Source organism: Mesoplodon bidens (genome assembly GCF_964165515.1).
Source record: "Mesoplodon bidens genome assembly, chromosome: 3".
Lineage (NCBI taxonomy): Eukaryota > Metazoa > Chordata > Mammalia > Artiodactyla > Ziphiidae > Mesoplodon > Mesoplodon bidens.
Genome location: NC_138178.1, coordinates 134,651,206 through 134,664,599, shown reverse-complemented (window position 1 = coordinate 134,664,599; position 13,394 = coordinate 134,651,206). Strand labels below are relative to the sequence as shown.

The 13,394-nt window shown below is 34.0% G+C and overlaps 1 protein-coding gene across 1 annotated transcript in view; it reads left to right on the top strand.

The window, feature by feature from the left end:
- The window catches only part of EXOC5 (exocyst complex component 5), a 56,819-nt gene that overhangs the window by 14,697 nt on the left and 28,728 nt on the right, over positions 1–13,394 (top strand). The window contains exons 2-8 of the mRNA XM_081230259.1: positions 821–915; positions 1,544–1,691; positions 3,062–3,256; positions 6,891–6,955; positions 9,221–9,249; positions 12,623–12,732; positions 13,245–13,289. Coding sequence (XP_081086385.1) covers positions 821–915; positions 1,544–1,691; positions 3,062–3,256; positions 6,891–6,955; positions 9,221–9,249; positions 12,623–12,732; positions 13,245–13,289 — 687 coding nt within the window. The remainder of the gene's footprint in view (positions 1–820; positions 916–1,543; positions 1,692–3,061; positions 3,257–6,890; positions 6,956–9,220; positions 9,250–12,622; positions 12,733–13,244; positions 13,290–13,394) is intronic.

Below are 13,394 nucleotides of genomic sequence, written 5' to 3'. Positions count from 1 at the left end.
GCATTGGCAGGCGGATTCTTAACCACGGCGCCACCAGGGAAGTCCTATCCTGCTTTTTTAATATCAGATATTATACATGAGCATTTTTTTCTCATTTCATTAAATTTTTTTACAACATGATTTTAATAGGAACATAATTGTTTTATCCTGTAAGTTTACTATAATTTTTCAATAATGATTTTGTTGAATATTTGTGTAATAATTTTTCAGTGTTATATATAATACAAAAATTTTGTGTTCATATCTGCTTTTTCCCTTAGAATTTTAAAAGAATTACTGGGTTAAAGGGTATGAGCATTTGTAATACTTTGATGTTACCAAAATGTTACCTACTGTCCTCCAAAAATACTGTACCTTTTAACATTTCTAACAATAATGAGAGTGAGTTTCAGCTTACCCTCTCCTGTAGGCATATTATAATTAAGGAAAAAGAAAAACTTTGTCAGTTTGTGAGGCAAAAAGTAGAAAAAAAAAGTAATAACTTGACCTTATTTGATTACTAGTAAAGCTGTATATGTTTCATGTTTCTTGGCCATTTGTATTTCTTCTATAAATTGTTTGTGTCCCTTGCTCATTTTTCCTTTGGTATGTTCCTGCTCATAATACTCTTTAATATTTTAATATACTAATTTTCATTAAGTAATTTGTTTATTGAAGATTTTTTTAAATTGAAAAAGCCTGTACATTTTAATAATACAGATGTATTTAATTAGTAATTTAATTTTAAGTTCTCACATGGTATAAACTGTTTCATTTTTGTAAGTAGTATTAAATCATGGCCTGTGAAACTTTTTAAAGGAACATTTATTTTGTAAACTAGGAGCCTTTTGTGGCAGATGAGTATATTGAACGTCTTGTATGGAGAACCCCAGGAGGAGGCTCTAGAGGGGGACCTGAAGCTTTTGATCCTAAAAGGTGAAGTAAAAATTTTTTTTTCATAGACTCAATCTAGTACAAATTTGTATCTGGAATAGAGGTGACTGTTGGAATTCCTTTCAACATTCATGTAAAGGGAGTTAACAACTGGCCAATAAAAGGAAGAAGCATTAAAAGTTTGAGATCTATTTTTTTCCTTTTATGTTTCTTTTATTTTAGAGAAGGACTTTAAGTGATATGGGGGAAGGGATTTTATTGCATTATGAGAATTTAATATTTTCTCCAATTAGTAATAAATTAGAAATGTCTGGCTGTACCTCTAAAATAAAACATGTTGAATATGTTGTTTTAAGTATTGTTGTAAATTGGGGGAACAAAAATTCACCATACCCTGGAATGCACAGTATTATTTTTATATAGTACGATTTACCTTTTTAACTATTTCTATAAAATTGGTTTCAATTCTGGGGGTTAATGGAGATTCCCTATGAGGTTTTCATTTATGTCAGAGATAATCCCTAACAGGATGCTGAAGAGAAAATTAACATGCTCATCCTTACCTCAAGGAATGCTCACTAATACTTTATTTACAATTATAAGTGAACTGGTCACTTCCTAGTGATCAGTTATAGATGGATTGATTCATATTCTAATTTTCCTTTGTTAGATTATTAGAAGAATTTGTAAATCATATTCAAGAACTCCAGATGATGGATGAAAGGATTCAAAGGAAAGTAGAGAAACTAGAGCAACAGTGTCAGAAAGAAGCTAAGGAGTTTGCCAGGAAGGTACAAGAGCTCCAGAAAAGCAATCAGGTAAACAGTTAGTTAAATAATGAATAGTTTATACAGGCTTTAATATCTTTATTTCCTTTCAGTTTTCAGTTTTTAAAAAAAATCTAATGCAACAGAATTGTTGAGGTTTCTTTATACTGCTCCCATCTCATGGGATAAAATGTTAATAAATTGTTATCAGGCACTCTTGGTGCACTTGCTTGCCTACTGAGTGTTGGTTTGGGATCACAGTACTCCCTTAGGATGGGGTGGTATCCATTACAGTGTGGTCCTTGCTTCCTCTTTAACAGTGCAAACTTTTAAGAATGAAAATTCAGTAGACCTGTATTTTTAGGGGGTCATGATTAGCTTGGATATTTAGGTATTTATTTGCATTCTCATTTAATCATAAAGCAAAATAATAATACCAGACCAACTATTGACTGGATGAAGTTTTTCCCTAGAGGAAACTGTCTGGGAAGCTTCACAAAAGTCATGAGGTATATACTCTAATGAGAATGCTGGTGTAATTGGGAAAAGCATGTACAGAACTCTTCCTCAGTCCATTTGGGAGTAAAACTAGATCTCTAGACTGACTCTGGGGTAAGTAGGCCAAGCTTCTTAGCCATTCTTAGACCCTAAACTTAATCTGGAACCTCTGAGCCTCTTTCACAGCCTGGACCTGATGTGGGACTTGATTGCCCTTTGTAAATGTAGTTAGAAGAGCATGTTTAGGGCTTCCCTGGTGGCGCAGTGGTTAAGAATCCGCCTGCCAATGCAGGGGACACGGGTTCGAGCCCTGGTCTGGGAAGATCCCACATGCCGCGGAGCAACTAAGCCTGTGCGCCACAACTACTGAGCCTGCACTCTAGCGCCCTCGAGCCACAACTACTGAGCCCACATGCCATAACTACTGAAGCCCGCGGGCCTAGAGCCCATGCTCCACAACAAGAGAAGCCACTGCAATGAGAAGCCCACACACTGCAACGAAGAGTAGCCCCCGCTTGCTGCAACTAGAGAAAAGTAACGAAGCAGCAACAAAGACCCAACGCAGCCAGAAACAATAAATAAATAAAATAAAATAATGAAATAAATAAATTTATAAAAAAAAAAAAAAGAAGAGCATGTTTAGCATTGCTGCCTCCCAGGGGCTGTTTGTTCTTTAGCGTTAGGGGTTAGAAAGCTGATTTCTGCTCAGATTTCATATATTTAGATTCCTTCACTTAAGCATGTATAACTGTTAGAAAATAATAAAGTCAGTAATTTACATAAGATAGAAAATGTGTTTTTAAGTAATTAAGGTGATAGCTTCCAAATACTTCTAATGCAGATTCCCCTTGGTAATAATGATAGTATTAGTAGTTAATCTGGGTTCTCTGATTGTATTTTATTCTTGTTCACATTTTTCCTAGGTTGCCTTCCAACATTTCCAAGAACTAGATGAGCACATCAGCTATGTAGCAACCAAGGTCTGTCACCTTGGAGACCAGTTGGAGGGGGTAAACACACCCAGACAACGGGCAGTAGAGGCTCAGAAATTGATGAAATACTTTAATGAGTTTCTAGATGGAGAATTGAAATCTGATGTTTTTACAAATTCTGAAAAGGTGAGCACTGTCAGAAGGATAAAAGCAAATTATAGCATTAATAACAATGCCCTAATTATGAACTGCAGTTATTTCTTTCCAGAGTCAGACTTCAAATCACTGAGTAGCTGACTTATTAAAAGTCTTTATTCTGAAATGTACACTTGTCTACAGATTGCTGATCAGCTATATATATTCAAATTTTTAGTTGGATTGCCTGGCATTTTTGTTTATAAAATTTGTATGGTTTAGAAATGTTGAGGTAACTTTTAATAAATATTTCTTTCTCATAATTGACTTATAATATTAACAGAATTTGATAGTCACATTCCATTGGGTGAGGGGGTGGTCTGACCTAAATCATTGACAAGCTGAAGTATTTTTCTGTGCAAGGAATTCAGAGCTTCTAGTTTTTGTTACTTGAATAAAGATCTTTTACAAAGAATTAAAGCATAGTTTGGATCAAAGAGAATAGAAAAATCTGAATTAATTGTTCATGTTAATCTTTTTCATAGCACTAGTCACTTAATCCTGGTCTAAGGTTGCATGGTGTTGGCTGCTCTACAATCTTGAAAGAGGTTATTTAGCTCACTTTCTTCCCCTCGGGGGAAAAAATCAAAATGCATGAAAAAATAGACATTCTTATGGATGGTATATGCACATAGTGACATTGTCCACTAATATGTTGAATACAGTCTTCCAGAATTTTTCTGAGTGTACTCCATGGGATATCTCAGATAGTGGAATTTAAAAAACTAAGTAGTACTGAAGTTCACTTTGAATTAAGCAACACATTTTTTTGTGAGTAGGAACTATATAGGGGTATAGAATTTATAAGTTTTAGAGATCTTTGAAAGGAATGGTTACATATGTAGAGATAACTCCTCTAAAGAAAAGGCAGTATTTTAAATAATGAGTTTCAGGAATTATATTTGTAATATAAAGTAGAACTCATAAGATTAACATCAAGAACATTATCATACTTAAACACTTGTAAAATACTGGCAATATCTACCTTTTATATATTCACGTGATTTTTATATATAATAGTGTATACACACACACACACACACACACAGCTTGAACACTGAACTGTTTTTCAGGATAGCTTATGGAATGCTTTTATTTTATGTTTCCTAAATATAAGCATATATTATTTCTAATGTATTATAGAAGTACATATTTATACATATAAAAATTTATATATATATATATATATATATAAAATTTATATAATTCAAGTCTTATACCTTGGGTTACCTTGGATTATACCTGTTGGATTGTAGAGTATATTTAGGTTTTGTTATAAATAAAATGCCGATATTTTACCAACGTGAGTTGGTCTGTTTATTTGATGCAGCTCAAGGCAGCCATTTAGAATCTAGAGAAAAATAGATATTTTAAAATTGACTGATTACACATATTTTTATCCTGATTTGTATTGCTTGTAATGTTTTGCATAATGAAATTATGTTTTTTACACTTTTCTTTAAACATTTTAATTATCCTCAAGTAATTGTGTAGTTCATGGTATTACTATTGTCTCTTAATTTTTAAGATTTTGATTGAAAGAAGAAGAAAAAATCTTCATATTCTTGCTACTTCATTCACTTGGTCACTAGCTGTCTGTAATTTTTGAAGAGCAAGTAGAGCTAACAGTGCTTAAGCTACCTCTTATTTTCTCTCCTTTGCTTCACTCTCTACCGTATCCCATTTTCTTTCATCTTGTTCCTTTTTTCTTATACTCTAGTCCTCTTTTGTCTTGTTTTTCTCTCATATCTCCCATAAGTTTTGGGTTACTGTTGAATCATTACTTTCGGCCTGGTACTATCACAGTTAACTACACTTAGGAACATCATATATGGTATTAGAATGCTAATTATTAGATAAACTTCTAAGTATCTCAATTTCTGCACTGTGTGCCAGCCACCTTCCCAATGGAAAGAAAAGGAAAATCACCCATGTAGTTAGGGAGGTGTGTGATTGTGGAAGGAATTAGAAAGCGAAAAGATAACAACACATCTTTTTCCTTTTTCTTCCTGCCTCAAAGTCATTTTTGCTTTTTTTTAATCCTTGCTTCTCAGAATCTTCTAATTTTCTTCTCTGGGAAAAAAACCCATTTTATGACTATAGTATATATTCCCTCTTACCTCTGTCATTACAAAGTATGTTAGTTGTTTCTCTTCTTAGCATCACAACTTACTGTTCTTCATGTAGATAATGCCTTATGGCCCTGATTATCTTTAACCTGTTAGCATGGGTGGTCTCTCACCTTACCCTAACATCAGTAGCAGATATAAGCAAGTTATTAGATTGTGGTTTTGAAAGCTTCTGTACTTTTATAGTATATTTCAACTGATGGATGACCTTAAGAGCTACTTGTGCTTGAAACAATTTTTATAAAATAATTACATGTGGGAATTCCATAAAATCAAGTGTTATTTACTCTGCTATACTTCTTACTATATTAAGTGAAGTTTGCAAACACTGCGTAATGGGGACTTCCATCTCTTGAAACAACAAGAACAAACTCCTGATAGGAACATAAAACATGTATGTAGGTCCTTTCTGAAGGGAGTATCGGTGAGGAGAAAAGGGTGGACATTGCTAGTACAACCAAATGGCATGGTGAAAAGAGATAATGCAGTGGTATCTGTGCCCATGTTCAGTAGGATAGAGTGAGCATCTGGTAACTGAAAGTGACAGTGACGTGCTGACTAGGAGAGAAGAGATAACTGAAGCAGAAATGCTATCTATATTTACTATTGTTGGGCAAAACAACAATATCGTTTGGTCCTGCTTTTGTTTTCCACAGTTGCTTGCCAGACTTGACATGAGTACTCGGTTAGAAAGATCTGTGTTAATGTTCTCAGCTCTTCCTTCACGTTTGTATGAGTCTCTCTCTCTCTCTTTTTTTTTTTTTATTGTAAAAGAAAGTGAATGATCATAAAATCATTTACTTAAAGGTGTGCCAAAATAAAACTCAATACTTATTTAAAATTTGTTTTAAAAAGTAAACATTATATAACTCCCCTATACATTAGTGTTTATAAGCACAAATGTCTGCATTTTAAGAATTCTGGACCCCTTGCCTAAATCCTTCAGTTCCACAACTTGAATAAGTACAAACATTTCTGTACCATATTCCATTTTAGAAACTTCATATTAAACGTAATCTTTGCTTTTATAACAAGTTTTATAACTATATGTTCATTAAATGACAGGCATTTTGTTGTTATTTTCTTCACTTAAAATGGGACTTATACAGCAGTATGATCTGAATTATTTTCATAAATCTTGTTTATCGTTTCACAAACTCAGAAGATACTTAAACTTGCTTTCAGCAGTCAATGATTTGAATTTATTTGGAGTAAACTTGAACTGCAGGTTTCATGGGGAAGGGATTGTGGCATTATAAAATCACAAGATTTCAGTACAATAATGACAAATGTTTATGTTTTATTGACTCATTATTGGTGATACCCCAGATGTATTCCTGTTGCTCATAAGATTTTATTTGTTGTGTTTTTTAAAGAAAATTGCTTGGGTGAGGGTCTGTGGGCATACATAGAAGAATATTACTATTTTTAAATATAGAATTATTTTTTGATATGTATAAAGATTTTTTTTAATTATTGCTTTTGTTTTTTAATAGATAAAGGAGGCAGCAGACATCATTCAGAAGCTGCACCTAATTGCCCAAGAGTTACCTTTTGATAGGCAAGTTTATTTCTCAAGAGCTAATTTGGGTATATGGTGTAGTGTATGGAATAAAATTGTACTTTTTCCTGTATGATTTTGCTCATTAATTCAACAAGAACTTATTGAGGACTGCCTTTGTACAGGTACAGTATGTAATAGCTGATTGAAAAAAATGTGGTATCTTAACAACTAAATTTAATGATATATCTTGAAATAATTTCAATCTTACATATTTCTTTTGAAAAAATTGATAGAGAATTTTGAAATTGGAGTAAGATTTTAAATTTTCTTTTTTTTGGACTTCGATAAATAGACTAGAAGGGGACAGAGAAAGTTTAAACATGGGGCTCTTGAGCCCCTTTTTCTTCTGTCTACATGAGAATTCTTAAGCTTTTAGGGGTCTTGGACACCTTTGAAAAGCTGGTGAAAGCTATGAAATTTCCTTAAGAAATTCAGATACACAGGCTGTTGTATACAATTTCACGGAGTTTTAGACCCTTTAGCCTATCTGTAGGCTCCTTCCTAGGGACTTCAGGTTAAGAAGTCCTGTTGTAGATGCAAGGCCCTAGGGCCATTGCTAAGTTAGGTATTAATGGTTTCATCCTAAAAGAAACTTCACTGAGAAGGAAATTCTTTCATGATTTCTTTAGTTCATGGAATGTCAGACTCTAATAAAATCTTGTTAACAGCGGTTCTCCCATTTAAATATCTGGAAAAAATGTCTTCCCTTTTAACAGATAATATACATATTTTATTCTTTTGGTAATGCTTGAAAATCCTGAGGTACAGGTAGAATGTAAATGTATTGCTATACTTAAAGCTTGTCCATTATGTCCCAAACATAGAGTGAAAGTGAATTCCCTACCCCCAAATATATCTTATTTTACTCTGAACTTTGTATCATCATAAAGGATTAGCAGTAATAATCATCTATCATTTAGCTATTATTAATAATTTCATACTTGTCCAGCATTATGAACAATGATTTTTAATGTCACCTACAAAAAAACTCTTTTTAACTTTATTTCAGAGTTAAACCATTTACTTAAATGGGTAAAATGTGTACCTCACAATAAGTGCATCATAATTGTTGGCTTCATCTGTCTCCCACCCCTACAAACACAGAGGCATATACTCATCTTCTCCTGCTTCTCAATTACATGCTTCTCTTACAGTTTTGTTTTAGCCTATCAAGACTTAGAATTGAATATATAGCCTAATCAAGTTTAATTTTTTCACAAAGATCAGTATGGCCTATCATACTTTGTGATCCACTGTGACTTTGATATCAATTTTGTATAGATCTTTAAATTATTAGCTTCTTTATCTGTCTTTGGCATCTCTTTTGCCAGCCCTTTTCCTGTCTCTTCAAACTAATCACATAAGATCTCTCAACATTAATTTTCCATGTTGTGCATTCCCCCTGGATACTTATGATTTGAAAAAAGTTCTAGTGTGTGGTGTAGTGTATGATATTTTAGTCTTTGAATTTCCAGAGGTTGAATGCTAGGCACATTGCTGGGTCCTTTTTATGGCTTCTATTTTATTTTTCTAGTTTTAAAATAACTCATTTGTGTATGCTTATTTTATAGTTGTTTTTCTTTAAGTAACAATAGTGGAACGTCATATGAGGAAATCCCAACTGAGGGGAAAATAGACAAATATCAAGTGAATTTAAAATGCCAGTGAATATGAGTAGGGACAATAACCCAGTTGTTGGGGCTTTCTGAGTTGTTAATGCCTCATGCAGAATTCCTCCCTTTAAAAGGGAATTGGTGGGACTTCCCTGGTAGTCCAGTGGTTAAGACTTCACCTTCTAATGCAGGGGGTGCAGGTTTGATCCCTGGTTGGGGAGCTAAAGATCCCACATGGCTCTGGGCCAAAAAACCAAAACATAAAACAGAAGCAATATTATAGCAAGTTCAATAAAGACTTTTAAAAAAATGGTCCACATCAAAAAATAAATGAAAAAATTTTTTAAAGGGGTGGGGGAATTGGTTATTCAATGTGAATTTCTTCAGTGAGAACCAGAGACCCCATCTGGATTGCCCAAATTCAGTTTTGTTACATGGCATGCTTCCTACTATCAGTACTCTCTCCCCTCTGGCTTTGTCTTTCCCTCCCCTCCCTCCCTCCCCACCTTCCTTCCTTTTTTCTGACGACATTTAGTATAGAGGGTTCCTATGTACCCCCAAAACCAGTTTCCCCTTTTATTAACATCTTACATTACTATGGTACATTTGTCACAAATAATGAACCTCATCACTGGTTTTTATCTTTCAGATTTTCAGAAGTTAAATCCAAAATTGCAAGTAAGTGGGGTTCTATTTATTTAACTGTTTTGGATAGGTAATCAAACTACTTGTATAAAAGAAAGAAAATAGTAAAAGAAGAGAGTGGGAACAATGTCATCCTCCCACCCCATCCCTGAGTTTGATTCCTCTTCCTTGAAACAACTGTTATCAATTTCTTGAGTATTCTTCCAGAATATTGTATGGATATACAAGCATAAGACATAAATCATGAATGTAATGTGTAGAATTTAATTCTGCTGTCCGCATTTATTTTAAAATAATTGGTGGCATGCTATACAAATAGCTTCCATACCTTGTGTTCTTGGCATACTATACAAATAGCTTCCATACCTTGTGTTTTTAATTTAACAATGTATCTTGGGGATTGTTTTTATATTCATACATACAGTTCTAATGTAGGTTCTCTTTTTTTAAAGCTAGCTCATAATGACCATTTCAGTACCTATTTAACTCCTTACATGATAGCTTGATTCTTGATCTTTGGATTGTATTTTAAGCAGATCATTCTGAATTTCTTGAAAAGATGCTATAATTGCAGGCTCCCATGGTAGTCTAAGTCACTGTTTTGGGAAGTCATTGAAGTTCAAAGACCACCTGGTTTCCCAAAAGTGTACCATAATAGCCTCAAGAATGTAGTGAATCAAATACCACGTTGTCTTAAGGTGTACCTTGGTATTGAATCTGCCATTGTTTGTAGTAAAGGCATCTGAACTCTAGTAAAGTGTTTTATAATTCTGCTCACCCTTTCCATAAATTCAGGTTTAAGATTTTTCCTGTTTCTTGATATCACAAATGACATCCAGAAGGTTTTTCCCAGGCAGCTGCTTGTTTTTTAAACATCTTTATTGGAGTATAATTGCTTTACAATGGTGTGTTAAGTTTCTGCTTTATAACGAAGTGAATCAGCTATACATATACACATATCCCTATATCTCCTCCCTCTTGCGTCTCCTTCCCACCCACCCTATTCCACCCCTCTAGGTGGTCACAGAGGACTGAGCTGATCTCCCTGTGTTATGCAGCTGCTTCCCACTAGCTATCTTTTACATTTGGTATTGTATATATGTCAGTGTTACTCTCTCACTTCATCCCAGCTTACCCTTGCCCCTCCCCATGTCCTCAAGTCCATTCTCTATGCCTGTGTCTTTATTCCTGTCCTGCCCCTAGGTTCATCAGAACCATTTTTTTTTTAGATTCCACAGATATGTGTTAGTGTACAGTATTTGTTTTTCTCTTTCAGACTTACTTCACTCTGTATGACCGACTCTGGGTCCATCCACCTCACTACAAATAACTCAATTTCGTTTCTTTTTATGGCTGAGTAATATTCCATTGTATCTATGTGCCACATCTTTAGATCCACTCATCTGTCCATGGACACTTAGGTTGCTTCCATGTCCTGGCTATTGTAAACAGAGCTGCAATGAACATTGTGGTACATGACTCTTTGAATTATGGTTTTCTCAGGGTATATACCCAGTAGTGGGATTGCTGGGTTGTATGGTAGTTCTATTTTTAGTTTTTTAAGGAACCTCCATACTGTTCTCCATAGTGGCTGTACCAATTCACATTCCCACAAACAGTGCAAGAGGGTTCCCTTTCTCCACACCCTCTCCAGTATTTATTGTTTGTAGATTTTTTGATGATGGCCATTCTGACTGGTGTGAGGTGATACCTCATTGTAGTTTTGATTTGCGTTTCTCTAATGATTAGTGATGTTGAGCATCCTTTCATGTGTTTGTTGGCAAATTGTATATCTTCTTTGGAGAAATGTCTATTTAGGTCTTCTGCCCATTTTTGGATTGGGTTGTTTGTTTTTTTGATATTGAGCTGCATGAGCTGCTTGTAAATTTTGGAGATTAATCCTTTGTCAGTTGCTTCATTTGCAAATATTTTCTCCCATTCTGAGGGTTGTCTTTTTGTCTTGTTTATGGTTTCCTTTGCTGTGCAAAAGCTTTTAAGTTTCATTAGGTCCCATTGTTTATTTTTGTTTTTATTTCCATTTCTCTAGGAGGTGGGTCAAAAAGGATATTGCTGTGATTTATGTCATAGAGTGTTCTGCCTATGTTTTCCTCTAAGAGTTTGATAGTTTCTGGCCTTACATTTAGGTGTTTAATCCATTTTGAGTTTATTTTTGTGTATGATGTTAGGGAGTATTCTAATTTCATTCTTTTACATGTAGCTGTCCAGTTTTCCCAGCACCACTTATTGAAGAGGCTGTCCTTTCTCCACTGTACATTCCTGCCTCCTTTATCGAAGATAAGGTGACCATATGTGCGTGGGTTTATCTCTGGGCTTTGTATCCTGTTCGATTGATCTATATTTCTGTTTTTGTGCCAGTACCATACTGCCTTGATTACTGTAGCTTTGTATCATAGTCTGAAGCCTGGGAGCCTGATTCCTCCAGCTCTGTTTTTCTTTCTCAAGATTGCTTTTGCTATTCGGGGTCTTTTGTGTTTCCATACAAATTGTGAAATTTTTTGTTCTAGTTCTGTGAAAAAGGCCACTGGTAGTTTGATAGGGATTGCATTGAATCTGTAGATTGCTTTGGGTAGTATAGTCATTTTCACATTGTTGATTCTTCCAATCCAAGAACATGGTATATCTTTCCAGCTGTTTGTATCATCTTTAATTTCTTTCATCAGTGTCTTATAGTTTTCTGCATATAGGTCTTTTGTCTCCCTAGGTAGGTTTATTCCTAGGTATTTTATTCTTTTTGTTGCATTGGTAAATGGGGATGTTTCCTTAATTTCTCTTTCAGATTTTTCATCATTAGTGTATAGGAATGCAAGAGATTTCTGTGCATTAATTTTGTATCCTGCTACTTCACCAAATTCATTGATTAGCTCTAGTAGTTTTCTGGTAACATCTTTAGGATTCTCTATGTATAGTATCATGTCATCTGAAAACAGTGACAGCTTTACTTCTTCTTTTCTGATTTGTATTCCTTTTATTTCTTTTTCTTCTCTGATTGCTGTGGCTAAAACTTCCAAAACTATGTTGAATAATAGTGGTGAGTGTGGACAACCTTGTCTTGTTCCTGATCTTAGAGGAAATGGTTTCAGCTTTTCACCATTGAGAACGATTTGCCAGCCAGCTGCTTTTTTACGTAGCAGTGATAAATGGCAGTCAGACTATAGGAGCTCACCTGTTTTACCAGTTGGGAAGGTTTTTTTGGTTTTGAAAATACAGATTTATATACCACAGTATATTATAGGGTTTTGATCCACTACCTATAATCTCATATAGTTTTTGCAATTCTTTTAAAAGAAAGCTAGATTCCTAATCATTATATTTATAAAGAAACCATATACTCATAAATAACTTGGATACTTTGTCTCATTGTAGCTGAATGACTTTCTGTTTTTAGGTAAATACCATGATTTAGAATGCCAACTGATACAGGAGTTTACCGGTGCTCAAAGAAGAGGTGAAATATCCAGAATGAGAGAAGTAGCAGCCGTTTTACTCCATTTTAAGGTCAATAGTAAAAATTTAAATTGCAGATTAGTCTTAAAGAGTACTAGGTTATATGAATTCTATATATTATAGTCTCTGTTTTTCCCCAGGTGTATGAGTCAGTGATAATTTTCATTATTTGGAATAATTTGAATGTACATTTGTATCTTTCTCCAGAAATGATATTAAGTTTTAGGTAGTTAATATTATTTAAATGAGGATCTTATATTCAATAATATTAATATTTTATCACTGAATTTTTATGTAGTTTGACATGGCAAATCATATTGTCTGCCTTCTGGGTGTTTAATTTTTTTTTTTTTTTCAGTCAAACATTTGATGAAATAATTCAAAAGCAAGAAAGATTGACCTTAAGTTTGGAATATAGGAACCAGAGAGTAGCTATTACCGTTGGCCATTTATTGAGGCATAGACATAGCTTTATTACATATAATACCTCTTTTATTGACATTGTTGTTATTATTGTTATAATTGAACCAAAACAGTGATGTATATTTCTTTCTTCTTCCTAGGGTTATTCCCATTGTGTTGATGTTTATATAAAGCAGTGCCAGGAGGTAACATAACAGTACACTTTATTGGATTTTATTTTATTTTATGCTAATTTGTGTTTTAAAAAAGCTTTTTAAAATTATATATTCAGTGTAAAATTCCTCTGCTGT